Source organism: Echeneis naucrates, chromosome 23 (genome assembly GCF_900963305.1).
Source record: "Echeneis naucrates chromosome 23, fEcheNa1.1, whole genome shotgun sequence".
Classification (NCBI taxonomy): domain Eukaryota; kingdom Metazoa; phylum Chordata; class Actinopteri; order Carangiformes; family Echeneidae; genus Echeneis; species Echeneis naucrates.
The window spans coordinates 8377175-8403778 of NC_042533.1; the positions used below are offsets into that span (position 1 = coordinate 8377175).

The 26604-nt window shown below is 42.1% G+C and overlaps 2 protein-coding genes across 2 annotated transcripts in view; one reads left to right on the forward strand and one right to left on the reverse strand.

The window, feature by feature from the left end:
* The window catches only part of LOC115036565 (glucoside xylosyltransferase 1-like), an 84111-nt gene that overhangs the window by 32031 nt on the left and 25476 nt on the right, over positions 1-26604 (forward strand). The window lies entirely within an intron of this gene.
* pdzrn4 (PDZ domain containing ring finger 4) overlaps positions 1-26604 on the reverse strand; it is a 28913-nt gene that overhangs the window by 1594 nt on the left and 715 nt on the right. Inside the window, exons 2-8 of the mRNA XM_029494774.1 lie at positions 10517-10782; positions 9716-9818; positions 6173-6271; positions 4493-4555; positions 1892-1993; positions 1590-1706; positions 45-1109 (exon numbers count right to left, since the gene is read on the reverse strand). Of these exons, the coding sequence (XP_029350634.1) occupies positions 45-1109; positions 1590-1706; positions 1892-1993; positions 4493-4555; positions 6173-6271; positions 9716-9818; positions 10517-10782 (1815 nt within the window). The remainder of the gene's footprint in view (positions 1-44; positions 1110-1589; positions 1707-1891; positions 1994-4492; positions 4556-6172; positions 6272-9715; positions 9819-10516; positions 10783-26604) is intronic.

A 26604-nucleotide genomic window follows, 5' to 3' on the forward strand; every position in this document is an offset into this window, starting at 1 on the left:
TCTTAGTCGAGGACAAATACTCATCCGTTCTTCACATTGCGTACCTGAAGTTGCCTGGAACCTCCTTGTCCTTGATAGGGGTTTGTTTGATATGAACACACATAGGGAAACCCTCTCCTGGAATCTCTGGTCCTGCCTTTCTTCTCACACCTCTCATCGTCTGCGGGCAGGGCAGGGTCGGACTCAGACCTCGAAGGGTTGCTCTGGTCAGGGCTGCTGGAGATAACGGAGCCTGGATCTACTGGTCTGCTACGACTGGCTGTGACCTGGGACTTAGGGATAGGGATGGGGCTTGAGGGTGTGGAAGAGGCCAGTCTGAGGTTTTTCTGGTTGGTAATGCTGATGTGTCTTGGCAGAGAGTGATCAGGAGATCTTTCCATACCAAGCGGTGTGGACCGTGCACTCTCTGCTGTGTTGTAGGCACTGGAGCTGTCCTTCTCTCTGATCTTATCACTGTCCGACCTCTCTGGGTGTTCGTGGATGTCAGCCAGCCTGCCGTGCCGCTTGTGTCCATCTTTGGGAGTCCGTCCTGGCGAGCACGGCGTGGGCTGTAAGGGGTCCAGCTTGTGGGCCTGACGGCGTTGATGTGCCTGCATAATGCTCTGACACTCCAGCTCAATGCTGCGAAGTTCCTCATTTAGCATCCTCAACTCCCGCTCCACTCCTCCCCCTCCTTCTACACTATCCATACCTTCCTCATCCCCTCCTCCCTGCTCAGTGAGGCTGCACTCTATACTGTGTCGGATGGAGTAAACACCACACTCTCCTCCGTTTCGGATCTGACACTTGAGCTCCAGAAGTTGCTGGAAGCGATTCTCTAAGCCCAGGATCCCCCCACCACTATTGCGAATACTGACTACCCCTTCGTGGCTTTGCCCTTGGGACAGTGTCCTTTGACTCTGATTGTCCGGTGACACTGCAGCCACTCGTCCTGTGTGTGGATGTTCTGCCCGCCATCGTTCCCTCAGACAGCGGGCCGGGCTCCTCCTGTGAAGTCTTGCCAGCAGCGGTTGGTGCTCTGTACTGTCTGTACTGCGTCCAAATCCGCTGTCTTGATTATTGGAGGAGCACGTAGCCGTGTCGGTTGTCATTTCGTCTTCAGCTTGATGCTGGTGTGCAAAGAAAAGATAAAAACAGAATTACGATCTTGCAAGAGCACCTTGTGTTTGTTACTGCTCATGATTTGGTAATGCAGCACATTGAAATTCATGTTGGACAGTTCTACATCTTGCGATTTATGGCCCATGATCTAGGGCCAATTTTCAGTGTCATTGCAGGAGGTTGTGTGCACAGTAGGTAGAGAAATTGAAAGTGAGTTTGGAGGTCAGGGACATGTGACAGATCTTTATCCATTATCCACATGTAACCTAGAGCAAATGCTTTGATTACATAACCTGAACCATACCTTAAGATTACTTGCAATAATCGTCTCATAATTTCACTATACTACAGTTGATATGTACCATATTGTAAAAAAAAATAAAAATCTAGGTTTAGTCCGGTCTTCTCTCTACATCTGTCTTCATCCCCCCCCCCCATTCTGTCTTTTCTTGGCTTGTTTTGCTCCATCTGCTATTTGAAGCTCTCACCTCATCTCCCCTGTCAATTTTGTGTTCCTTCTGCTTCCTCCTCTCCTCCAGGATCTCCATCTTCAGCTCCTCCACGAGCTCCTGTTGCTCATCATCCAGCCAAACCTCTTCCTCCAGCTGGAATCACAACATCTTGTCAGATACCTGTCTCCCTCTACTAGGAGCGTTGTGTGTGCAAAGGCTTGATACAATCATACTGACAGTTGGAAGGAGAGCGACAGGCAGTTGTTGTTATTTGACATGACATAAGTTGTCAGGAGTGGGCATGGAGCCCGTGTATGTATGTGTGCGTGTGCGTTCACCTGGATTTCTGGTCTTGTCACCAAAAGTACGATGCTCCTTGCGTCTTCACTTGACAACAAGGCAACAGCTTTTTCTCTGTCTTGCACCTCACAGCCATTTATCTGCACATCAAAGACGTAGTATAAGTGGTAATGTCAAGAATAAAGAACTTGTAGAAAGTCCTGGCCTTACATCCAAGAATGGACAGCCAATGATTTACATCTGACTGACATGAATGAAAGGATGAGTGTTACATGAGTAACTGTTCATACTTTTGCAAGGCACCTTTTTCCTCAACCTAATCATTCCTTTCTTTCCCTCCATTAGTTCCCTTTTCACGCTTTTCTTTCTGCGCCTCTCCCTGCATCTCACTTTCCGACTGTCTGCAGCTCTCAAGCAGGCCGGTAACAGGAGTCAATTGCGTGTGCACATAGTCCGATCACACAAGAGCCCACTCTCACCACAGATCCAGACACACAATTAACTGTTCTTTGACAGGTGGCGTTCATCTTTTCCTCACTAGAGTAATGGGGCTGTCAGAGAAAGATAATAGGGCCAGGAGTAGAGAAGGCCCTGCTCCCTACCATCATTCATACTCCTGGGAACAGAAACAGAGAAAGCGTGGAGATACTCAACGTGTTATGTTCAAAAAATATGGAGGAGCGATAATACAGGCAGAATGCTGTTTGGGCTAGTGGCAAGGTGAGGTGCTGCTTAGTGAGAAGACATCAGTTAAGTACATCAAATTATTATTATATATATTTTTTGAATCCATGATTCTTATGTTTTAATGATAATCAATATCTCCAATAATCTAATTTATATTAACTAACAAGCGCAGATAAGGAGTGAACTATTTGCCTGAATGTCATTGCTCACGGCTGCACTGTCTTGCAGGTGGTGCTCCAGTGATGCACGCCGTGTACAGCAATGTGGATAATAATCTTGTACCAATATTCGTTTACTTAATGTTTAATGATTTCAGATTCAAATTCAGGCAACTTTAATTAATCCCAGGGAAAGCTGTCTTTTAGCATCTTAGCTGGTCAATACACACAATATCAATACTCACAGGCAATACATTTTTATGTCAGAGGTATCATTGGTCAACAGGCAGCAGTAAATAAAAATATGCCAATTAACAAAGGATTAAAAAAATGACAGCTCAAATTGTGAATAAATAAATAAAGGAAAGTTATGTTATTTAGTCATTGTAAATGACAATTCTCCGTTTAATAGCCTGTAGTTTGTGTCCTGAGGGACACTTGCTCATCCACATGAACGCGGTCTGATAACTCTGCTTCCCTTTGTTTTCCCAGAATCTGATTTATTTTTGAACCATTCAACTAGAAAAGAAATTTCACGAATTTCTTTGATGCTTCTTTAACGTGTTTTAACAAATTTTTGATCCACGTCTAATTGGGTGAAAATACAAGCTATTCTTAGCTGATTATGCATTCAAAAACGTTTCCTACGTTGGCAAATGGTCAAAAACAAATACATTTCAAGGGCACAGGTTAGGTGCTTCTCTGCACACTGCACTCTATGTTGATTTATTTACTCCACTATATCTGGCTGCTCTTTCATGCCCACAGTTTTAGCTGCCTCTAGAAACTGCTTTCGGTTGATCCAGTAATTTTATGTGTAGTACAAAACCAAAGGAGCACAATCATACAGAAAATGGCCTGTAATGGTGCGAGCAGAACTGTGAACATAACTTACAGACTCTACGGCTCTAGAGGCTTAAATAGGCTTCCAGGCAACCAGCAGCAGCCAATCAGAATCAAACCAGTAAGGGGTGCAAGATGTTTCCAGTGAACTCATTAACTGGTCTAAAGGAGGCCAGATTAATGTTGATATTCTAATAAATTAATAGCCCAACATCCCAAAACATGGGAGATAACAATAATATACCAAAGTATAATGAACAGAAACTACTCTCACAAGCGGTGAGGGTTATATTCATTTAGGCATCTGTGGAGTAGATAGAAAAGCCAAGTAAGTGACAATTCCTCATTAAGTCTTAATGAAGGGCTGTTCAGCTTTGTTAGACACAGCTGGTGGCTTGTACTGGCAAGCCAGGAGTCAGGTGTGCAAACTTTTCCACTTTGTTATTCCTGTCTTCCCTTGGGAAAACAATGGCGACCGAAAACCATGGCAACAATTACTGTAGACTGGCTTAAGGTGCAAGCCAATGCGAGGAAAAAAATAGAGTATGTTTCAGAAAGTGGATGTTTAGTTGTAGGGTAAGTATTTCTAAGATCCTAAAGGAGGGCTTTAGCCCTCCACAATCTCTGACTCCATAGGTGTTTTCTGCATAATGAGACAGCGCAGGACTAAGACAGAGAGGAGTGCTAGAGATGATGTAGTGCCTGGTGTAGCTGCGACTTTAATTTCCCTGGTAAAACGAGGTGATTAAATATACATGTGCTTGCCAGATTGGAGACACCGGCATTTGGATATACGCAAAGAAAGGAAAGTGAGGGATCTTACAAAAAAGGAAAGAGTATTTTTGTGTGTATAAGGTTGATAAAAGTACGAAATAAACAAAGAGGAGGGATCTGTGTGTGTTCATAATATAACCTGGTGGGAACGTACTTCAGTGGGATGAAAACACACACCTGTAGAATGCGATCGCCTTCCTTGATGCGCCCGTCTCTCGCCGCTATACTGTTTGGTTCCACCTGCACAAAAGAACATGGAGATCAATGCTGACAGCTGGTCATTGTGTAACTCCATATTTTCCAAAAACACCCCTCTGATGCACCACACTCACGCCATTACTTTCGTATTTTTTCGATCGGGTAAAAAAAAAAAAAAAGTCTATTCTTCTATTCACAAAGAGAAGATGCTTATTTATTTTCACTGACAGGCTCCTACTTTTTATATGATACAAGCTTTTTTTTTTTTTCTCCTTCCCTTTGGTGCTAATGTGTATCCTTATTCATCATGTGAATCCCTGGCTGTTAATGATTGACACTGACTGAAGAAACATATAAATCTTTGGTATTATATTAGGGAGCGTTAGTGAAAATGGAGAGATGGTAAGAAAAAGAGCAACTGAAAGCAGGTTTATGGTGCAGACATAATTCTGTTCTTGTTGAATGAATCAACAGCTCACTTGTCTGAAAACACATCCCACTGGAAATGCATATAAGCCACAACGCTACAAGCCCTCAACAAGCCTTTGATAAACTTTCTTATTGTTGTGCTGAGGCTGAATGGAAGAAAAAAGCCTTCCAAAAGTTGCATGAACACTAACCATACGCCCATTTTAATGAGGGAAATTAGCATTTTAATCCTTTTATCAAACATAAAAATAGATGTATTCTGTCAGTAGGAGACTTGCTTTCACTGTCTGTTGAAGTTCAGAAGGTGCTGGTGTTGTTTTTGCATTCAGAGTCTTTGTTTGATTCAAGAACAGGTGGAAAACCAGAGGAAGAGCTGGCAGAAAGCAGCTAAATATATAACATACGTCTTTGTCATTCTGCCATTTATATCCTTATCGCTGTGTTCGATTCCTCACAGCAGCGTTTCCTTTTCACACCCTCACTTTTGTGTTTGTAAAGGGATTCAAACTGCACCTGGAGTCGCACTGAGATATTTTAAAATTCAATTTGTAATGTCTAAAGCCGTCATAATTTTACCAATCATCCGTGTTTATCTGGAAAAAATGTCACTCTCTAACTAACAATTTTGGAGGAGGAAGAATATATTTTTTCCAAGTCCCAAATCCTTTGAATTTTAAAAAGCATATCTCTGCAGCGTGTTCCCTCTTTGTTTTCTGTGTTTGGTATTCAGAAGGGGTACGCTGAATGTGAGAATGTGTCATTTAACATCCTGTGGTGGGGGAAAGTGAAGGTTGTTGCTCAGACCTAATTAAAACCTTCAATTAAAACACGTTAAAGGAGGAGGGATGAGAATAGCAGGACGGGAATCACATTTCAAACCTGACTTCCTCTTTGGTCATGCGTGGCTCATTCTCAGTTGATATTTGATTGGCAAACATCTCCCTCCATCCTCCCTAATTCACTTCTGACTTCTCTGCTTCACTTTGTAAAGATGGGAATTCAGATGGGATTTCATGCCATCTTTTAATAGATTCCGGCTTTGAATGAAACTGATTATGGGCCATGAGTTCCATGAGAAATCATCGGGGAGAGCTTCAGGGCTTCTTGAGGCTGTGGTGTTTTATTTTACAAAACAATGATTGTGTGGCAGAGGGAACCAATTACCATAAATTCCTGAAAAGAAAACAGTTGAATGTGCTAACAAGGCGTAGCTATTCTGTCTGGGCCTACCTGGCTGACATAGATGCTGGTGTCGTCCTCGTCGTCGGTCCTGTAACATAGTGTAAGGCCGAGCTTCTCCTGGCTGTTCTGCCTGCAGAGCTCCACCTCCTGCCACATGCAAAAAGACCAATAATATTATGTTGTTACGGACCTACATCCCCCCCCAGGGAATTGGATGAATTCCAAATCTGTACCATTTGAAGGGTGGAATTCATTCCTGTATTGCTGATAAAATAAAACCGCCCATGAGCAACACGGTCCAACTTGACTTTTATGCTCAAAATTACCATTGTTAATTTCTTTGAGAAGGTTTTTGTTCTCCAGTGGTTATAAATAAGGGAAATGGCTTCAGACAAAAAGGAATGGCTATTTTTCTACAGATTTCCAGGCAACCTCACTCATGCACATCACACGCATTTGTAATTATATGCCTCTGAGGACGCCTCTTAACCCTATGCCTATCCAACAAGTCACTGGAAGCAGTAAACACGAAGAAAAGAGACGGCGAATAAGCATTAAATGGGCAGTACTAGATTTTTCTGACCACCCCAAACACATCACTGAGGTGTTATGGTGTAGATATTGTGAATGTCTTACAACCACTAATTATTTACACATCCAGCAGGAGACTGTTTGGATGGACTATTCCCTCTCAGTGCTCCTGTTTATCTGGCATTAATATGCATCTTGGCTGGTCTACTTACAAGTTGTCGGCCTAAAGTGGCTCACTTCACACCTTGCACATTTATGCATCTTAACAAGTGAGGCGGCTTTTTATACGGCTGCGTCCCCAGGCTCTGAGTGCTTTGGTGTTGTTGTCTGATGTGTCTGTAATTTGGCTTGATCAGAACAATGAGACTGAACCCAACAGAAAAAAACCCCCAAAATAATTAAGGAGTGAAAATGTACGGATACTCTAATCTGCCATTTGAAAATCAACTACGTTGACTGAAGAAGCCAGATTGGCTTAGTCCTCCCGAGTCCTGGTCCGCTTGTTCACACACTTGTAACAGAATGAATAAACGCTTAAGGATTAGAGCGAAACACTGAACAGTGAATGCATAAACGATCTAGAGACTGCTCCTTACTCTGTCTTACAGCCTGAAATGCAATGTAAATAAAATGTAACACACACACCAGCCTGGTGTCAGTATGTGCCCTGTACACCAATGAAATAAAAGCCTGCTAGCATCACAGTGAACCCAGCATGTGGTACCATCCAGGGCTGGTCTTTGATGGCTATAGTGATGGTATTTAACCAGCAGGTTCCCCTCCCTCGGGATATTTCTCAATATTTAACCCATTTGGCAACCGGCTCCTTTTGATCTCGGCTGTGTATAAATGTACTCACATAAAGATAACTGCTGGGGTAATCTTTATTAACCCCATGCTGCCAAATTCATTTCGGTGCTATGAAGTTGTGAAAGGTGGGCTGTGGGTTACAAAAAAGAGATGTGAGTGTGAGGAGGGGGTGAAAATTAAGCTCAGGCACCCATTTTTGCTGTCATGGGAAACCATGATAGCAGAGATTGACAGGGGAAGTAATTAATTTCTGTGGCATTTAACCCGCTGCTCAGGCGCTGACCTTCTAAGTCTGTGCTTTGTCGGGAGTTCATAATGTTGTAACACATTGCTCCGAATACACATACTCCTCACCAGTTCAGCGCAGTGGCTGATTTGCACAAATCCTGACAGTAAAACCACAGCGGCACACAGTAAGATCAGGTGGAACTAACACCTTGGTGTCGGCACACATTGGTTGGCGCACTGGGCCTTAGTGGATTACTAGAATCGGTGGTCATGGTGTGATTTTCACTATTGAGCTGTCTCCAGATGTGTGGACATGTGGCCGCCCCAAACTGTAGAAAGGCTCAATTAGCAATGATTGGATCATAATCTGTGCAACTGTGGGCTTTAGATTATGGCACGGCAGTCACATCTATAGTAACTTCATGTTCCTCATAATCACAAGAATTCTGCAAACTCTTAACTTATAGCATGTGCTAAGCAACCTTAAATTGAAAAGACCACATTCACCATATGTTTTTAATGTATATGAGAAATAAAGCCATAAACATAATGGCAATAGGTGACATCCTGTCTTTTAGAGCCACATTGAACATCTGTCTAACATTTCAGTCTAATTTGCACTTAACTGTTTCTTTATGTTTCACCCACAAGAAAATTACTGCCGATCCTTAATGTTCATTGAGTGTTTCCATATTGCAGGTGATCATTTTCTCTTTCTTTAAGGCACAATGATGACATTGCAGTCAGTCAGGTTTGAGAATAAACTGTAAGGGAGGTCTGTAATTGATTCTTTGATGTATTTTAAACCTTTTTCCACAGTCCAACTACGTAACCACAAGCCAGTTGCTATTAGCACAGCAATGCGTTTTTAAAGTGTGACAGAATAACGCTGATGATATCGCTCTTGAAGGGTGGAAACATGGGTGTATATATTGCATACCAATATAAATCTGTGTGTCTGTAGATTAAAAGATAGAGTAGTTGAAGTTGGTTCATGTTGACAATTCATCATAAAGACAAATTTATTTTGACTAATTTGGCAGACTGGCTGCTGTCTGGTAGACTGATGCCACTTCATTAACTGCACTGCAAAACCTGGTGACTAAATTGAGCTTTCATTAAAATAATTTAGCACTTGCCTGCGGAGTAAATATAAATATCCAGAAACCATTGGGAATATTATTAACTTAAAAATCACAATCTAATTTTTATTAACTCTTTGGAATTGTGATCATGTTGGGGTTGAAGATGACTTTCTATCCTGTTAGATGTTCTCTCTGCTCTGTGGTGATATTACTGTAGATCGAGTACCCATGTGGACAATCAGTTTGAAGTGAAGCTAAACCTGTCAGTCTGGTGTAACGTTTCCAGGGAATGGCAGCCCTATTCTGTTTCATCCAACAGGAAAGCCATTCATGTTTCAGTTAGACACACATGGTTAGACAGAGGTAAGTGAGGACAGCCAATTTGGTGTGTGTGTGTATGTCTAGCAGGTGTTGAGAAGACTTTTTAAACATTTTTTTTTTTAACTGTGTGTGTTTGTGTCGAGGTGTGTCAGTGTTGTAAAAACTGCAGCGCGCCTATTACCACAGACTACTTTCACTCCCAACCACCTGATTCGCACAGGAGGCTGCGGATGACGCTGTGCTGCAAGGCCGCAGCTGGCAGCAGAGGAATTCTAATGACCCACAGTGTAGTTCACTGAACCAGGCAGTGCTTATTAAGCCAGGTTAGACCACTGATGGTAGCAAACGTCACCCATCACTGTCAACTAGGATGCCCCTTGAGATCTACTGCCTGACCTGCCTGATGCCTCTCATCAGTGAATGCTGTGTACAGTTTGAAAACTGAACTCTGGTGCAGGTCAGTTTAATATTACAAAGTTTATTAACCACCACATGATAAATATTTTGGAGTCTTCAGTATTTTAAGCTTTAAGCACAGAAAATATAAATTTGGCTGTTCCACTATGAGTGCAAGGTTTTACCTATGAAGCAAACATTTCAGACTAAAGCAACCTACCTCATACTCGTATTCCTCAGTCCGCTCCACCTCTGCTGGTGTGTTAGACAGGTACTCTGGACATTCGTAGAACTCATGCTCCATGGTGTGGATGGAGTGGCAGCTGGAATAAAAGAAGAAAAGAATCATCACCATCATCAGCAACTGCAACTGTGTCCTTATACACTATGATACACTATTAAGCTTACACTATTCTGAGGTCAAAACAAGAGGCGTAATTTGTGAGACACTCCGGTTCAAATGAGGCTGTTATGCTGTTGGGGTTGGTAGCTGAGGGGCCTGAGATCCCCTGCAAGTTTTGGAGATGCTTCTGATGCATTTCGCAATAATGTTCATTTCATTCTGCAGCAAAATCCTGAACAAGCATTGTAGACATCAAGCATTCCTGCTATAAAAGGCATGACCTCCGGAAATTGTCGACATGATAACTGCCTCTCCATAATCACTGACCAACAGCAGTTTTTTCTAGTTTTATGCGACAAATTGATTTCATTTGGCCGTATAATCTGCCACAGAATGGATGCAGTGCCAGAGTGCCAACTCTATCAGACCATTGGCTTTTAATCGCCCAGCAAAAGCTCCCATTAAAGAAAATGGATGTAGCACAAAGGAGCAAGCAATTATGCATGTTTGCTGCTGCATAATAATATCACAGGCCCTGTTCTGATGGGGATTTCCACATTATGATACACTTGATTTAAAAATCCCCTGAAATTAAGCAAAACACTGCCCAACCTGCCCGTTGTATCAGTGTGGAAGTGTGGCCATTGTCCAGTGGCTACATTTAGTGCTTTTCCTCACCTGTCTGACAACAGAAAGGGGCAGATGTCTGGGACAGGTGGGGTGGCAGGCCGAAGTTTGGCGAGTGCCATGATGTGCTCAAAGGTGATGTCTGTTTGCGTGCAAACATCGACGACACACACATCCTGTGACATGCCTCCGTGGTTATGTGCAACAGCCTGAGCGGCTCTTGCGGGGGTTCGCCGGAGAACCTGGACCACAATGGGGTCGCGCCTGATGGCGTCCACCACCGCCTCGTCATGGTCGACCTTGGAGAGCCCGTTCACCTGGGGAAACAGAGAGAGTCACCTGGCTTGGGAAATGATCTCACTAATCGCAAGGACAACATGTCCTGTTTGATTGACATTATGCCATCACGTGTCTCCTATCAGGTTTAGATATTTTAACTGCTGGCTGGCATTTATTAAATGTATTTCTGTTATCTTTAGGCTACTGCCAAATTCACCGGCTGCACAATCTACTACGTTTACTGAAGGAGGGAAAGCCCATTAGACTTGGAATGATAACACCGATTTAGGCAAATGAGCTGCAAAGTGGGGAAGAGCAGCGGGAGGGAGACCTGACTCCACTGGGAGCATCAGTTTTAGCAAGTAGCACCTAGTTAATTTGCAAGCTTAGAAAAGGTTTTACCACAAGGGAATCAGCATGTGTGAAAGACGTCACACTGACAGCAGTCAACCTCAGAATACGCTCATGCACCTATTCATGGACTCCGTTTCTGTCACCCTGTCGCTTCGACCCAATTACAAGCCCTGAGTAAATCTACACCTTTGTTCAAGTTCATTTTCAGCCCTGAAATAGATCAAATGTATTGATTTTGGATGTCTGATCATGTTAAATTCCCTTTATGCACACACATAGTTGGACACTGACGCTAATTCTGGCTCTGACTCTGACGTGGGTTTCTTTCATGACCTTTGTATTGGACACAGGTGGTACAAGAATATAGATATAAATTGATGGCTGCGTTGGACCTATGACCTTTTCTATTATGTCACCTTTCTGGCAACTCCCCTCTTCACAGTCCATTTAACTATCCCATCAGCAACTTTTTAAAAGTGTAGAGGAAGTTACACAACAGTTTTCCATTGAAATGAGGCCCAGATGGACACATTAATCTCCAATCAGAGGGAATGCTCTGGAAAGCAGGAAGTGATTGTCGGAGTACACCTGCCAGGTTCGTTACCTGCTGTTGTTCCTCCATTCAATCTGCCTGTTGATGAGCTAACTGGGGCCTGATTAATGACCAACAGATGTGACAAAGACTGGAGATAATGGCTCAGAACAGGCAGCTTTTATGTGTTTGTGTGCATCACACATTTTGTTCATCATATACACTGAACTTAAAGAGAATTAGGGATAATTAAATGACCAATGACAAGATAAAGAGACGCAGTCAAGTTAGAGAAGGTTTGTAAAGCTCTCGGATAATTGAGATGTTGATTTTGTTGAAAGGTTCTTCATCATTTCTGCTCTTTATGTCTCATTTTTCTTTTCATATTTATTATTCATTTTTATCACAAATTGTTTTAGTTAAACATTTAATTACATGGATTCAAACTCCAACAATTTTCATAAGCATTTAATCTTTCATAATTATTTATATAAATGATTTGTTGTTATTAAAAATTTACCTCCACATAGGGATCGCAATTTAATTTAGTCATGGTGTAGCACCTTCCTCTACAGCATGTGTAAGTGGGCAAAGATGAATAGAAGCTATACATGTAATTGAGATATATGCGCCAAGAAGTGTAAGTGAGCAGATTCCATCAATATCAAAGAGTAATTCCATTTTTATTAGTAGTTCCCTTTCTCATATCTCAACTGCAAGCCAGAGAAAGAGCTTGCAGGGAGACAATATCAACTCTTTACATCATCTGACATAACCCATGAAGGAGATAAAAAAATTCTCTGATAGTCTGAGGTCACCGTGGTCCACGGGGACCGTTGTAATGAACCAACAATCTTGAAAAGTCTTCATATACCTCTCAAGTTAAAGGTTACTGCTGCCAATAAAAATGGTTCTCAGCTGCCCTAAACCGAGGCAAGCATGTCCAAACACTCTTTCCGAAAGGCCAGGGTTCAAAGTGCTACAGTTTGGTGGACTGACCGTAGCTTGTGAGAGTATCTGGTACATGTAGTGTGTGTATGCCACTTCTGCAGCCTTTCATAATAAATGTCATCTGCCCAGTTAGTTTGTTTTCTACTTCCTAACATACATATTGTGTGTAACTTTGTCTTTCTCTATCTACGCTGACATACAATGACAGAAAACAGTAACCGCATTTTTATGAATCTAAAAAATTATCAAAACATCACCAACCTTGCATTCTTGCCGCAAACAACTTATGCTCTCTAGCTTTAGCAGGATGACTTTAGCTAGTTGTCTTCCTAATTTCTGACATCAAAGCTCATGAATGTGATACACAATCAAAATTAAGGTGTGAAATCTCATTAAATTTGGCTGAATCTCTTACGACAGCTTAACTGCATTGCTTGTTGTTGCTGCAAATTTTATTTCCATGTTTTCTCAGAGATAATATTTGTTTAATATTACAGATGGCGGAACAACTATCAAAACATCAGATTGTCAATTTTGTTTCCAAAAGTAGTTCATGCATTTTGGTCACAGATATAAGAGATGGAGAGTTTTGGCTATCAGCTATTAATGCAACATTTTACTCCCTCTGATCTCTAATGCAACAATTACACACATGGCTGACTATAAAGGGTTACCGGTGGACCATGGTGGCAAAATGGCTGTTACATGTGTTGACACTGGGCTGAAAGAAGCACAATGAGAACCAATCAGTCAAGAGCACTGAGGCTTTCAATATGCTCAATCGAAGGCATGATTTTATCATTCGGCCACTAAGATGGTTAAATGTTGTTTCTACTTTTGAATACAAACAGATAAAGAAAGCCCGGAGATAAGGCGGAGTGTTTGTTTGTACGTGTATTTGTGTAGGTGTGTGTGTGCGTCGGGCCATACACGAGAATGGGTGTGTTGGCTGCTCAGAGATAAGAGCGAGGTGGAAACCATTCAGCCTCACAGCTAAATCGGCCAGATATGGTGTCACAATGAGCGAATGGAGGAAAACGCATACACACAAAGCTTAAACATTACATCAGCTCCCCACAGACTTAAAACAGCTCTATGCAGTTGTTTCTATTAACAATGTTTCACTGAATAATGCAGTATCTCACACTGAATAGGCCAACACAGGCCACAAAACAATAAGCTGCCCGGGAGATAGAACCCTTGACTATTCAACGCTGACCCTGTCTACCCTCTCAGGAGACATGGCGGTCAACACCACCTTTCATAATCTCTCAGATCATCATTTTTCTGAACTTGAACTCAATACAAGAAAGATTGTTTTTACATTCATGGAAATTGCATATTGTGATGAGTGAGGAAGCGCAGGTGGTGCATTCCAATAATCTGCCAGATCTCATTACTCTTCCTCCTTTAGCTGTACCAAAATGGTTCAGGAGGCCACACTTGTGCAGTGAGGGCTTACTGTCATAAATGTCTCATTTCAAAAATGAAACTCTTTGACATGCAATATCACCCTAGTGCAGCGGAGGCAAAGGAGATGATGGGTTCATAAATTTGAGTGGCTTTGCAACTGGTGCTATACTCGGTCAGCTGGATCACATTGACCCTTGGCTTGTGCAGGATGAGAATACCACTGTGCCATTGATATATGTGTGAGAAGCAACCTGAGAAAAATGGCAAAACAGGAGGCTGAAATAAAGCTTTTTTTTGTTTGTTTTCAGAGAGGGCCCGATAATACACAGATCAAGTTCAGTATTATTTAAAAGCTCTTAAGTGACTTAAAAATGGCCAATTAATGGTTTGGAGACATATCAATGTAACTAATTTTGGTTGTTAGCTTCAGTCACAAATCCAGAAGGTTATTTTTGTTTTGACTCAGCAACAAGTTTATTTGGAAAGCTTCAGGGGACTTGCACTGCTTACTCTGATAGGCTGTGTTGCTGGGGTTGGCATTTCCTGATCCTATTCAACACGTGGTGTTTCCAACGTAACGTCAGGACCCCCCCCCCCCCCCCCCCCCCTTTTTACTGCGCAGCTATTTTCTCTTTAAACATCACGATTTGGATGGATTTGCCATGATCAAAACATATGAGTTTAGTTTCCTCCTGACTTGTTTCAGTGTCCTGAAGTTAGAAAAGTGAAAAAAAAATTATCTCATACTGCTTTTCACTTACTGTGCAATTACAACATCTGCAATTCAAAGATGTTAAAGGACCTCGAAGCTTTAAAATGTGGCTGAGAGTGGCTACAATATATAATTTGTCATAATGATAGTTAATTTCAAACTTGAGTATGATGACTGTCTGCAGTAAATAACAGTTGTTTTGTAATAGGATTTCAGTTCATCCTATATTTAACCTGAGATGATTTGCTGAGCATGCGAGTTTTATCTTGGCTATATACTTTGGTGCTGCTGTTGTTCATAAGAACAACTATCTTGCAGTGTTGACCAGCTGTGAGTAGCAACAGCAGGTGAACTCAAGGGGAGTCTTTTGTGTTGTTGGAAATGTGCATCGTGGAAGTGGTCCGAAATTAAAATGATTTTCCAAAAAAAAAAAAAATCTTAACTGTGGTGTTTTATTCAGATTTTTTTTTTACCACAAAAAAAGATAAAAAAAAAAACCCTGACTCAGCAGAAAAAAAGTATATAAGGGGTTGATGAGATTTCACCTTTGCTTTGTATGTGCCTTGTTCGTCTTTCCCAATCAGCCACTATTCACTATGCATTGTAACGCTCTGCTGTTTTACATTTCTGTATCGCACCAATTAATCAAAGTGACAAGGTATTTAATGAGAGGCAATTAGAGTGTTAACCAAAATGCAAATCAGAGAGAGAGAGAGAGAGAGAGAGTGAGAAGGAGAGGAAGAGATGTGTGTTTGTGTTCAGTGTGGCAGCGGTGGCTTGGGATGTGTGTATCTGTGTGTGTTTATGAGTATGCGTATGTGTCTGTGCCATGGCAACGGGTTCAAGGAGACCCCGCACAGTGCTCTTATTGGGGCCCCTATTCATGGGATTGAGTTCAGCTCTTCCTTTCTGTGTTTATGAGCTCCTCTGCACCTGTGATTTCAGCTTCGTCCGCGTCTGCGAGTGTGTGTACAAGTTGTAATGAGTGTCCTTCACAGATTTTCACAGACGCAGGTTCCTGCATAACAGGCGAAAACAACCAATTAGTTCTGCATGAGGAAGACCACATGACAACATGAAACGTGGATTAAATAGCTGCTGTCGGGATGGATGTTAAGTAGCCCGCTCAGGTCAATCCCTTCCACATCTCACAGCATCTATGTACAGTAGATTAGGCTCTTTTTCCCGTAGGAATCATTCTTCACAGTGCAGACTTGCTTTAGCGGTTTGATTTTAGCTTCAGAGAAACCATCAAAAGGTAAAAATGTTAGATCCTGCAACAATGACAGAGGCCAGTGTGTTTCTCCGTTCAGTGCTACCTGCTGAAAGTGACGTTTTGGTGTGCAGTCCTTTAACTGGTTATCCTGCGTCTAAGCCTGTCATCATGCATCATCTGGAAAGCTGAAGTGTCCTTCAGCAAGATCAACTGAGCTGCTCGGCTGTCCCTGTGGACTAAAAACACAGTTTGACATGATCTTGAAATTATGCCAACAGTTGGGCTTGTCTCTATCTAAAGTGTCCAGTCCTGTTCATGTATTGATGTTCCACCTTTAAAATGTAAAATTTCCGTTACTTCCAACCCTCTGTGCCTGGTTATTCCTTTGAAAGTATAATTTATTTATTTTTTTCTCCTTTCTACGTGCTGAATGAAGATACATGTCGTTGCCTAAAGCAAACCACAGAACTAAATGTTTGCTGTTCCTTATTTGATTCTTATTGATACTTTCATTACCATCATCCGCTCTTTGTTTTGCTGCCTTTTTGTCTGTCACTGTCACTCTGAACCAGCCCATTTTTATTTCGATTCAGTGGATAAAAAAAGCTCAAGATTGCCAGACACTTTATCACTATTTGTTTCTACCCTTCAGTTTTCTGTATGTATCTCAAGGGCTTTCTCCCATCTCGCACTTCACGTCTCTTCCCCCACCCCAGCTTAATGCCACCTGCAGTAGAGACATGCATGCCGACATCAGACACTGTTGACTTGTGACTGTCATGCCAAGCAGCCATTTCTGATGTAAGTGGGGAGAAATCAAAGGTTATCATCTGTCAGTGAACGCATTAGGAACCATCTCATTTCCTGCTCTTTGTACCACTTCTCTATGCAAGGCGGGCTTCCTTTCAATTAGGCTTCATGAATACAGATCCTTCCCAAGCGGTAAAGCCTTGGAGTGAAACCAGATTTGTATTCTGCTTTTTTGGAATTACAATATGAGTATTTTCTTTTATTCATAACTTCAACAGCATATGTGCTATTTATACTTTCAAGGGAACAACAACCTTGCTCGATGTTATCAGTCAGGTAATCCCATGATGGTAAAACTCCAATTAATCCAGTCTTCCCTCCATTTTACACCTCAGCATGCCGTCACTTAAAAAAAAAAAAAAAAAAATCGACAAAAGTCAAGAGGTATACTTTTGTGCTACCTTGTTTACCGTAAGCTACAATCTCTATTGACTGCGGCTTGACAGTTTCCTTCATTCTCTCTCATAAAGTGACTAATACCTTCTTCCCAGTGTGTTCATACATCACGGCGAGGCCAGTGTCTCTGTGTTTAACTAATAGGCTCTGTGTTCTCAAGCAGCCACCGATGGCACAGGTTATGACAAACTGCATCAACAAGACATCCATTACACTCAACATCCTAGCAACCAAATCACAATTACCGCGATCCATGAGTGAGCATCCAGCCAGCCCCGCTGCCACACTCTTATTCCTCGCACACCACGTCGCCAATGCATAAATTAGCCTTCTTTTGTCACGTTGGGGGGTTGGCGGGTTGAGAATTAGCTCAGTTTGTTTTGCTCGTGATGAGACAGGGCGCACTGTTGCTGGCTGACTGCAAAACTTCCCTTATTGGCAAATCAATAGAAGCCACTTTCATTTTCATTTGTGAGTCCTGGGATTGACTGAATGTTTTTGGGGTGTGCATTTTTATGTGTACATTGTTTGTTTGTTTCTATGCACATAATTGTCTTTACTGACTAATGTACTTGGCGTGCGATGTACAGGCACTCTATTGTTCCACTGTGTCCTCCCCACAGTCATTAGATCGCCATTAATCTCTCATTTGCCATTAAGACAACAGCCACTGCGCTGGGCTGAACAATAGCACGGCCCTTCCTTCATTCTCCTCAACACATACTAGCAATGAGTTTGAATTAGGCTCTCGGGGGTCACCGATTAGACCCACATAATTCATCCAGACGTCTGAGTTCACGAAGAGGTGATGTTACTCCTCTGTGCAGGAAAGCTGAATAACATACATTCTCCATCCAAGCATGTCAGCTATTCTTGTACTTATTTAGCATATAGAAGAAGGCTGGTGGTATTCTATTAATTTCAGCAAAGGGCATTAAGAGAATAAAACTAAGACTAAAATGAAAAGATTAATTAAATTTACAAGGTATCTATCAAAGCCTCCATACCTCATCTGGTACCAAAAAGTGAAGCACATACTTGAGCTTCACATGTTCATTCTTTCCAGTGAGCCAAATTATTTATTTATTTATTTATTTTTGAAACGCACTCTGCTATGCTCCGCCAAATGAATTTGAACAATGTATGTTTTAATCCAACAGCTCAGCTATATTTTGGATATTCTTGGACCTTGGGATCCATATGAAAGGCTTTCCTTTGCTTGTAAACAAACCCCGTGAAAAGGCCAGATTAACACACTCTCCAAGTCTCTAGCCTGTCAGCTCACTGATTACAAGATGGAAAATATAGAATAATGAGAGCTTAATCTATCAAAATGAGATTTGCTGAAAACATTTTAAATCAGGCTAGTCAGTATCAGGCCTGTTTTCTTCAAACCAACTTGGCCCTGAAATCATATTTGTGTTATTTATTTAAGAAAAAAATGGCCTTACAAAGGATATTGAGAATTTTTCATTGATCTTGCAGTAGTGCTAATAGTGTTGATTACTCAGAAGTCTTGCTGACTGAATACATCAGTGGGAAATTAGCATATGCTCTCAGTGCTTGAAGCATTTTGTATCCTCATAGTGGAAAAGAAAAACATCACAAAGTTCATAATGATTTCTTTAAACTGGGAGAGGAATTGATTATACAGTACTTTCACAGTAAAGCTCTTACTATCCAAAATGCTGCATCCCAATTGGATGCAGTTTTGCTGTGAAACTTTGTTATTCACATGAGTGCAGATTTTAGTTGAAGGCAAAATGAGCCCAGTTCTAGAAGCAGGGGCATAATTAGCAAAACATGCTAAAGCTTGGAAAGTGAGCACATTAGGGAAGCAGGAAAATCAAAGATTTATGTGCCGGTTTTTGCATAAAATTAAGTCTTAAGTATGATTTTTTTTTTCTGTCCTCCAACCAAACCTTTGCTGTTTTATTTTTAAAGTGATATGTTTATGCTTAATGGAAACACCTGAGTCTTTAGCATTATTCATAACATGAATTTTCAGCGCTCCCTTCGTCTGAGAAGAAAAACAACTTCACACTCCACTAAATGTGAGCTAGCGAGAAGAACTTATCTTCCTGCTATGAAAAATACCTTCACCCAAAAGCATGGTTGGCTAGTTACGTGAGAGACACTGTGCCACAATTTACTCCTCATTCAGCCCACCTCACTCAAGACTCGAACTGTATTCATGTTTTCACATGAGTGTCAGTCTACAGTGGCACTGATTGAATGGCTAATCACATTTCCCACCAGTGGGATGATGAGTGAATCTGTTTGAGTCACTGTATCACAGATTGACACATTAAATCAGACCATAAGATTGGTCACAAGCCTCATTTGTGAGAGTTTTCCCACAACAAAGGCCTGAAACGATGAACAGGATCAGTTCTCGCTCTTGCATGGATTGTTTTCATGTCTCAAGAGCAATGGAAGTGTTATAATGCTGTTCAAGACTGCTGAACTTCTTGAGGGGCAAGTTCAAATTTATGCTGATGTTGGTTTGCATTCGTTTCAATTTTCAGCTGACAGTTGGGCAGGACTGGGTGCAACCTGGATTAGATCAGGTATTGGATTGAGTTTACATGCTTCTGTGCATTAATATAAGCAACTACACACCAATTAGCAATTTTGCTCACTGTTTGGTGCATGACTTGGCCATACCAGTTGGGATCAGCTCTGTTGTTCGCGATCATTCATACAATCCCCGAACCTAACAAGATTTGATGTAACTCTACCACAGTGGAGGCAATCTAATGCATTTCCTTTAAACTAACAACAACAAATACCCATCCACCCATCACCTTTCCATCCTCAGGGCATTTCCCATATCAACATTAGGCTTATGGTTACACCCCTCACTAAATGTAATCACCTCCAGACTATGCAGATGGTTTGGTGTTATTCTATCTGTAACTGGACTCGATTTAGGACTCTGAGTGGGCCTAATGACTCCTAAACCCAAGTTGGTTAAGTGGGAATTCAACACCATCACCCTGCTGTAACTCTATCTCCCTTCAGACCATCTGCACCCAGGATCCACCCCCAAAGCACACTTGGCATTTGTACAACAGTACATTTGCATTTTTACACATTAAGCAAACAACCTCATCAAGATTATTATTTTCTTAATATATATACACAGTCTATGATGAAGACGTGTTCTACATGCGGAGTTATTTGGCTATAGCACAGACATCATGGTGGTTGTCAAGACGAAAGCACCACCACTGAATTACATGAACAGTTCTTTGAAAATGACTCTAACAAATAACCCCTGTCTCTCTCAGATGATTATCCGTGATGGCAAAAAATCTTGGCAGTGCAGAAAAGACAGTAGAAGGGGAAAAAAGTGGAGGTTTTCTTTTTATAGTCCAACTGACATTTGGTCTCCCATGAGAATTATACCTTCGCTGCCAAAGAATTCATCCAGAGATCTGACAGAGAGAACTTTCATGCTAATGTGACGGGGGTTAGATTTTAGATTTTTTTTTTTTTTTTCTTTCAGAATACTAAAGCAGTGTTTTAGTATTTAAAAAATGTTGTGCATACTTTCTGTCTGACTTTCTAATGCGCTGTTGCAGCAAATGCCTGCAACATATGCATAACATCTCCAGATGGTTCATAGTAACATCTGTCTAACCTGACAAAACATATCCTGCAGCATGTGGCCCTAAGGTGTGTTATTGGATTATTCTGGTACAAGGTTGGCGTCAAATCACATAATAGTCACTGCCCGACAGCACACACAATGCAAGTCGGCAAAATTACTGTCTCTGCTGCATGTGGATGACAGATTCTCTCTGTGGCTTCCATCTTCTTCTTTGGAGGGTCATTCCAACGTGAAAGCGTCTGTGGCACCTCTGGCAATACGGTGATGCCAAAGTGTATTAATGACTGGGATATCCAGACAGTGACAAACAGGCACCAAGACAGACAGGGGCAGTGGAGCGGAACTCACTTGAAACAGTGTCTGGCGACTGATAAGTGATGGCAGGAGGGAGAAGTGCAAGACTTTGTGTTTCAAAGAGGGTGAGGTTAAGAAGAAGAAGGGGCAAAGAAAGGGGATCAGCAAAATTTGAAAATGCTTTTGATGGCACACACCTAAATTTCCCTGCCGCAGTTCACTCCTCTCTTGCTTTAATGCACTGTACTTTCTACCCTACTTCTCGGTTTTCCTTGCTGTACCTTTTCATTTTACTTCATCCAACTCCACCCCCACATTTCTCTCTCTCGCTCCCTCTCTCCTGCCTCCTATCATCTTGGCCAGGCCACTTGGCTGATGGGTGAGTATGGTAATCAGCTAGAGGCTGATAACAACTGATAAGTCCTCTTGTCGGGTGCTAAGAGCTTGAATGACATTTTTACACTGTCATAAAAATGGAAAAACACGGCATAAAGCTGATGAATGGATGGACCCCGCGTGATTTTTCCCTCTGTGCGTTACATGAATGTACACAGCATTTGTAAATAGGAATATCTGTCTCCTAACGTTGCCTTGCAGTGGTGTGTACATGCATCATGCGTGCATCCTTTGCCTTCTTTGGAGGGGAGACCGGCAGTGGGGGTGAGGAGTGTCACAGAAAGGGCTTTCATCATGGCCTTATCAGAGCCAAAGCAGGGGGAGATCGTTGGCTGCTGGAGCGAAACTGTGACTGTTGCCTGTACCCCCCCAGCCCACTGTCCCCGACCAGACCTGTCTTCCCCTGTCTTTGTGATTCACACCTTCACACACACACACCAGAAAGTAGTAGAGAGGAGACAGTAACACAAAGAAAAACAAGACAAAGACATCAACTTCAACAAGCTTCCTGTCATCATCAGTCACTCCCCATGTCCCCCTTTCTTTAAAACGTCACTGAAGATGAACGCACATACAAACAAAAACTAACACTATTAGGGACGCTGTCTTCCATATTCACCTGGCATTAACCCAACACTGAATAATCACCCATTTCCTCTTTTCATTTTTTTTTTTGGCTGGCATCTAGAAGCCGTGTCTCCCACAGCGTTGGTGACGAGGCCATATGCATCTCTAAATCATGAGGCATTATCACCATGCTGTGCTCCAACGAGCAACTATAACCATGATGGAAGACACCAGATGATCTTTTTCAACAACGAGTTCATCACCAATATGCTGTCATAGCACATTAACATTTTTATCATGTCACTCATCACTTAAGTTAAATATTCAGCAACTTAAAGCATTAAATGCGTTGCTGGTTTATTACTCACGATCAGTTATCAGTTTTTTTGGCTCTAAGAGCAATTTTTTCAGCCTCTAAAATCAAAGTTTCACATTTCTTGTGATAAATCAAATAAGTCGGAACTTTCAGAGTTTCTTATCTTGATGATTTCGTACATCAATACTAAACTGCCATTCGTAACCATCTACAGTGATTGAGTATTTCTGTGTGTGTTTGAGAGCTACACAGACTTGTCAAGTGGAATTGCATTGACAGGGAAAGGTCAATCTCACTGACCCACACAGATGGGCAAACAACTTCTTGGCCAGAAAAATGCAAGAAAAAATGGGAAGGTCACTTCATTCAATACTTTCTGCAAAGCCCAAATCCCATCAGAAAACACCAAAACAGAGAAAAGAATGCAGTGAGTTCAGGATCAGCATTGTTCCGCTCTGATAAATGGACAGCTGATGAGTCCTTTGATATCACCTCCCTTCATGCCCACATAGTTTCCACGCCAATTTTTCTCGGTCTTAGTTCATCATTCAGACGAGAGAGCAGAAGCACAAGATTGTATTCATCCACTCCCTGAACTTCTACCTTCTCCTTCATGCTCACTCATGGGTCGCAAAAAAAAATAAGTAAAATAAAAAATGCCGTTGTTGCATGATAACTTCAGTGAGGTGCTTTGTCCCATTTGCTTTTCCATTTCTGCTTTATACATCCGTCTGGTCGAGAAAGAGCCCCAACCCCTAAGGCCGATAGCACAGACAGATTGCACATCCCGATCTGGATGAAGTCGTGGTCCAGGCCTGAGGTGGCCATATGGAGGTGACGGCTGCGTGGGTCTGACCATAGCTTCCCCTGCTCCGTGTGGCGCTCTTTGGACACCATAGGTGGTGGCGGGAAGAAGGCGTGTCTGTCTAGCCCCTTCCATGCTGTTTAACAAGCTGGACATGTGGAACAGCATCTGTCTCTGGAGGACAGGCCCACGCCAAGGGCTGGCGTAGTTCACAACCTCTCACACCCACATATGTCCAAATAAAATGCGGTCGTAATATTAAAGGGTAGAATCGCACTGACTGCAGAAGATATGTGTACCTGCCATTTCCTGCACTTTTAAAATGAAAGCTATTACATCCATAGAGAACAAATGTCCTTTTTTACTTGGGACTGTGCAGCAGAAGGCAGCAGACAGAGTATTAAGTGGTTGTTATATAGGCTGTTGTTTCGTGTCATACAATGATGTTGACCTTGTTACAACTGAGAAAGACTAAACGCATGGGTCCTATGACGCTCCGAAGGCCAGAGGCTGTGGGACAATTTAACACAGCCACAAGCAAAACATGGAATAGCAATTGTTACAATTGCTCTGGATGGAGCCTGCGGTCAAACACATGGGCAAATGTTCAGAGCTACACACACACACACGTGAACACATAAAATCACAAATGAAACATTCAATGTAAATGGCCTGACGAGAGTCATAAATCACTGAAGAGCCGCTGGGCAGCTGGGGTGAGGCAGCCAGCAGTCCTGTCTGAGCAGAGATAGCCTCTGTGGTGGAGGAGACACTGGGGCAAGTCTGCAGGCTGTAAACTGGAATTGGTCTTTGTCGCTTTTTCTAAATGAAAGATGCAGAACAGGTCTGTCTTTGACCCAATGCATCTTTTTTTTTTTTTTTTGGAGGGGTGCCATTACCATAGAATCTGGAAGCAGCTGAATTCCATTTTGCAGGAGGGTCATTGGTTCATTATATTTAAAAAGAAAGTCACCTCAAAGGCCTAGTCACAGCAGAAAGTGACACAGTGAAATGTATCTGGTTAATATCCTAGTCAGCCCCCCATAGGATTTTGGTCACATTTATTCATTCATTTCTATCATCTACTCCTGTAAATATCTGAAAACAGTCCCTTTCACGTGTGTCTTGATGGCTTGCTGCTGGTCAAGTGCGAAAATTGAAAGCTGAATTGAAATTGAAAAATTTATGAAGGTTGACTGACTCCCGAGAATTTCCATAAATTATAACCATTCTGTTCGAATAACAAACTTTGTCATTTTGAGCACAGTTTGATCAGACAAAAAGAGAGAATATACAATATGCTGCTTTAAAGGTTTTGGGCAGTAAACTATATGCCTTAAAACAGTGATCACTGTCTCCTTATATGAAAGTCAAAGTATTGGCATTTTAACAGATTTCATCATCTCCACAAGCTTATCATTAGATAATTAGAGAAGCAAATTCAGTCCACTATATGCCTATCTGGCAGAAGCACCAGAGTAGTGAGAAACACTCAAGTAAAATACAGCACCAGAGCCTCTAGGGACACGTGGGAGGTACAGTTCTTTCACAGCACCTGCTCAAGCTACGTTACAGTATCAGCATGCTTTAGTTTTGCACTGGTTATAATGAGCAGGTGGTGTCCTATTGTGCATCTCCTTTGGATGTACACAATCAGAATCTATAGATTTTTGTGTGTGTAAAAGTAAAGTTAGGGAGGGGATGAACCAAATGTTGAGACAAAGAAAGACAGAGGGGAAGATGGCCTAATGAGCATTTCAGAGAGGGAGAAAGTATGAAAAAGGAATGAGCAGAACTGAGTCTGGAACGATAAAAGGGAAAAGACACAGTGGGATTGTTGAGGAGTCTCTCTGGATTTGCAGGATCCCTCACCCTCTAGGTTTTGGGACAAAGTCACACTGACACAGTTGCTGGCTGGTGAGTTCTCTTCCTCTCCCTCGCTCTCCTTCTTCTCTTTCTTTCACACTGGTAATGAGAGCTGTAGGTGTCCACTGCTGACTGTCACATACACACCGCTGAGCGTTTAACAGTAAGCGGGTGCGCTCGCTCGCACACTTGCACTCAGTACCCCTGGATGTTTGCCAGAGTGCCCGGGCACCTACGGCGTGATGCAAAAATAGGAGGAAACCATAAGGCTATTTTTTTGTTTTGTTTTGTTAGGTCCAACCAATGTGCTGCTCCACCGTGGCAAGCAGAAATATCCTCCGCTTTAGTCTCGATATCATTTTTGGACTGTACGTTCAGTTCAACTCAACTATAAAAGAAAGCCATTGACCTCCAAGGGTTTCCTTGAATTGATATGGTTAATTTTCATGCATTCCGCCCAGCTCAGACATTACTATCTCATTAGCGCATGGAGGCATTTAGTCTAAGAGCTTAATTAGTTTAAGACTGCAGCACAGTGAAAAGCCTTTATACAGTAACAGCAGCAATGCAGGGTTAGAGCAGTGATAATGTATTTCTCAAATTAAAGCCAGCCAGACAACAAAAACAAGAAGTCATTCCAACCAGCATAATTATCACTAACTCAAACAGCTGGCAGCAGCCATGCTGTGTATTGGACACATCAAAGTTTGTTTCCATCGTTGCTGGAGAGATATATAATTCTGATTTGAATGTTACAAACTAACAAGTATTCAGCAGTCCTGTGCCGTCTCATTAGCCTGTATCCAATTTCCATGCCCGTCTGAAACAGCGTAAGATACTAAATGATGAATGAATCCTCGCTGCTGCTGCTGGCCTGGTTTTAGCCTGTGCCGTACTCAGCAGCAGAAAGAACCTTGGGCACATATTTCCAGCTCCACAGCACAACCATATTGCTGTGGTAAAGACAATATCACTGTCCGTATTATGTTCAACTCTTACTCTACCCTTGCTTGACTTTAAAGGTGTTTGTCAGTAGCGGAAACCCGTTAAAATACCACAGGAAGTGGTCAAAGAGTGTAGACACACGTTTCAGTAGATTTGCACTTCTTGAGACTAACTATCTAATCTACATATTTCAGCCAAGCCCAGTGCAAGATGAGTTAAAGTTACACATTCACCTGCTCATGTTGACGCTGTGATTGTTTTTGGAAAAACTGTCATGTAGCCACGACACGTATCTCTCCCAAAGACTCAGCACATCGGCACAAATGTAAACTTTCAATAGAAACGTCGAGAATCCAAGAGAGGAATTAGATCTTGTCACGGGCAGACAATATGAAACCTGTCATATCAGGTCAGGTCGAGACTATAGGCGAAAAAAGAAGTGCCCACTTCTGACAAACAGCAGAGCGGGGGGGGGGGGGAACAGCAGAGCACATTTGCTGGCTCTTCTTTGAACTGTTTTTGCTTCTAGACAGTCACAGGCAGAGGAAATGTGATGAATTATTTCCCTGGAGCCAGCAGGGGAAGAAAAGCTGAACTTGTTCTCACATCTCCTGCTACTGAGGAGAAATAACTAGCTCTACTCACTTTGATGGAGAGAAATACACACACAC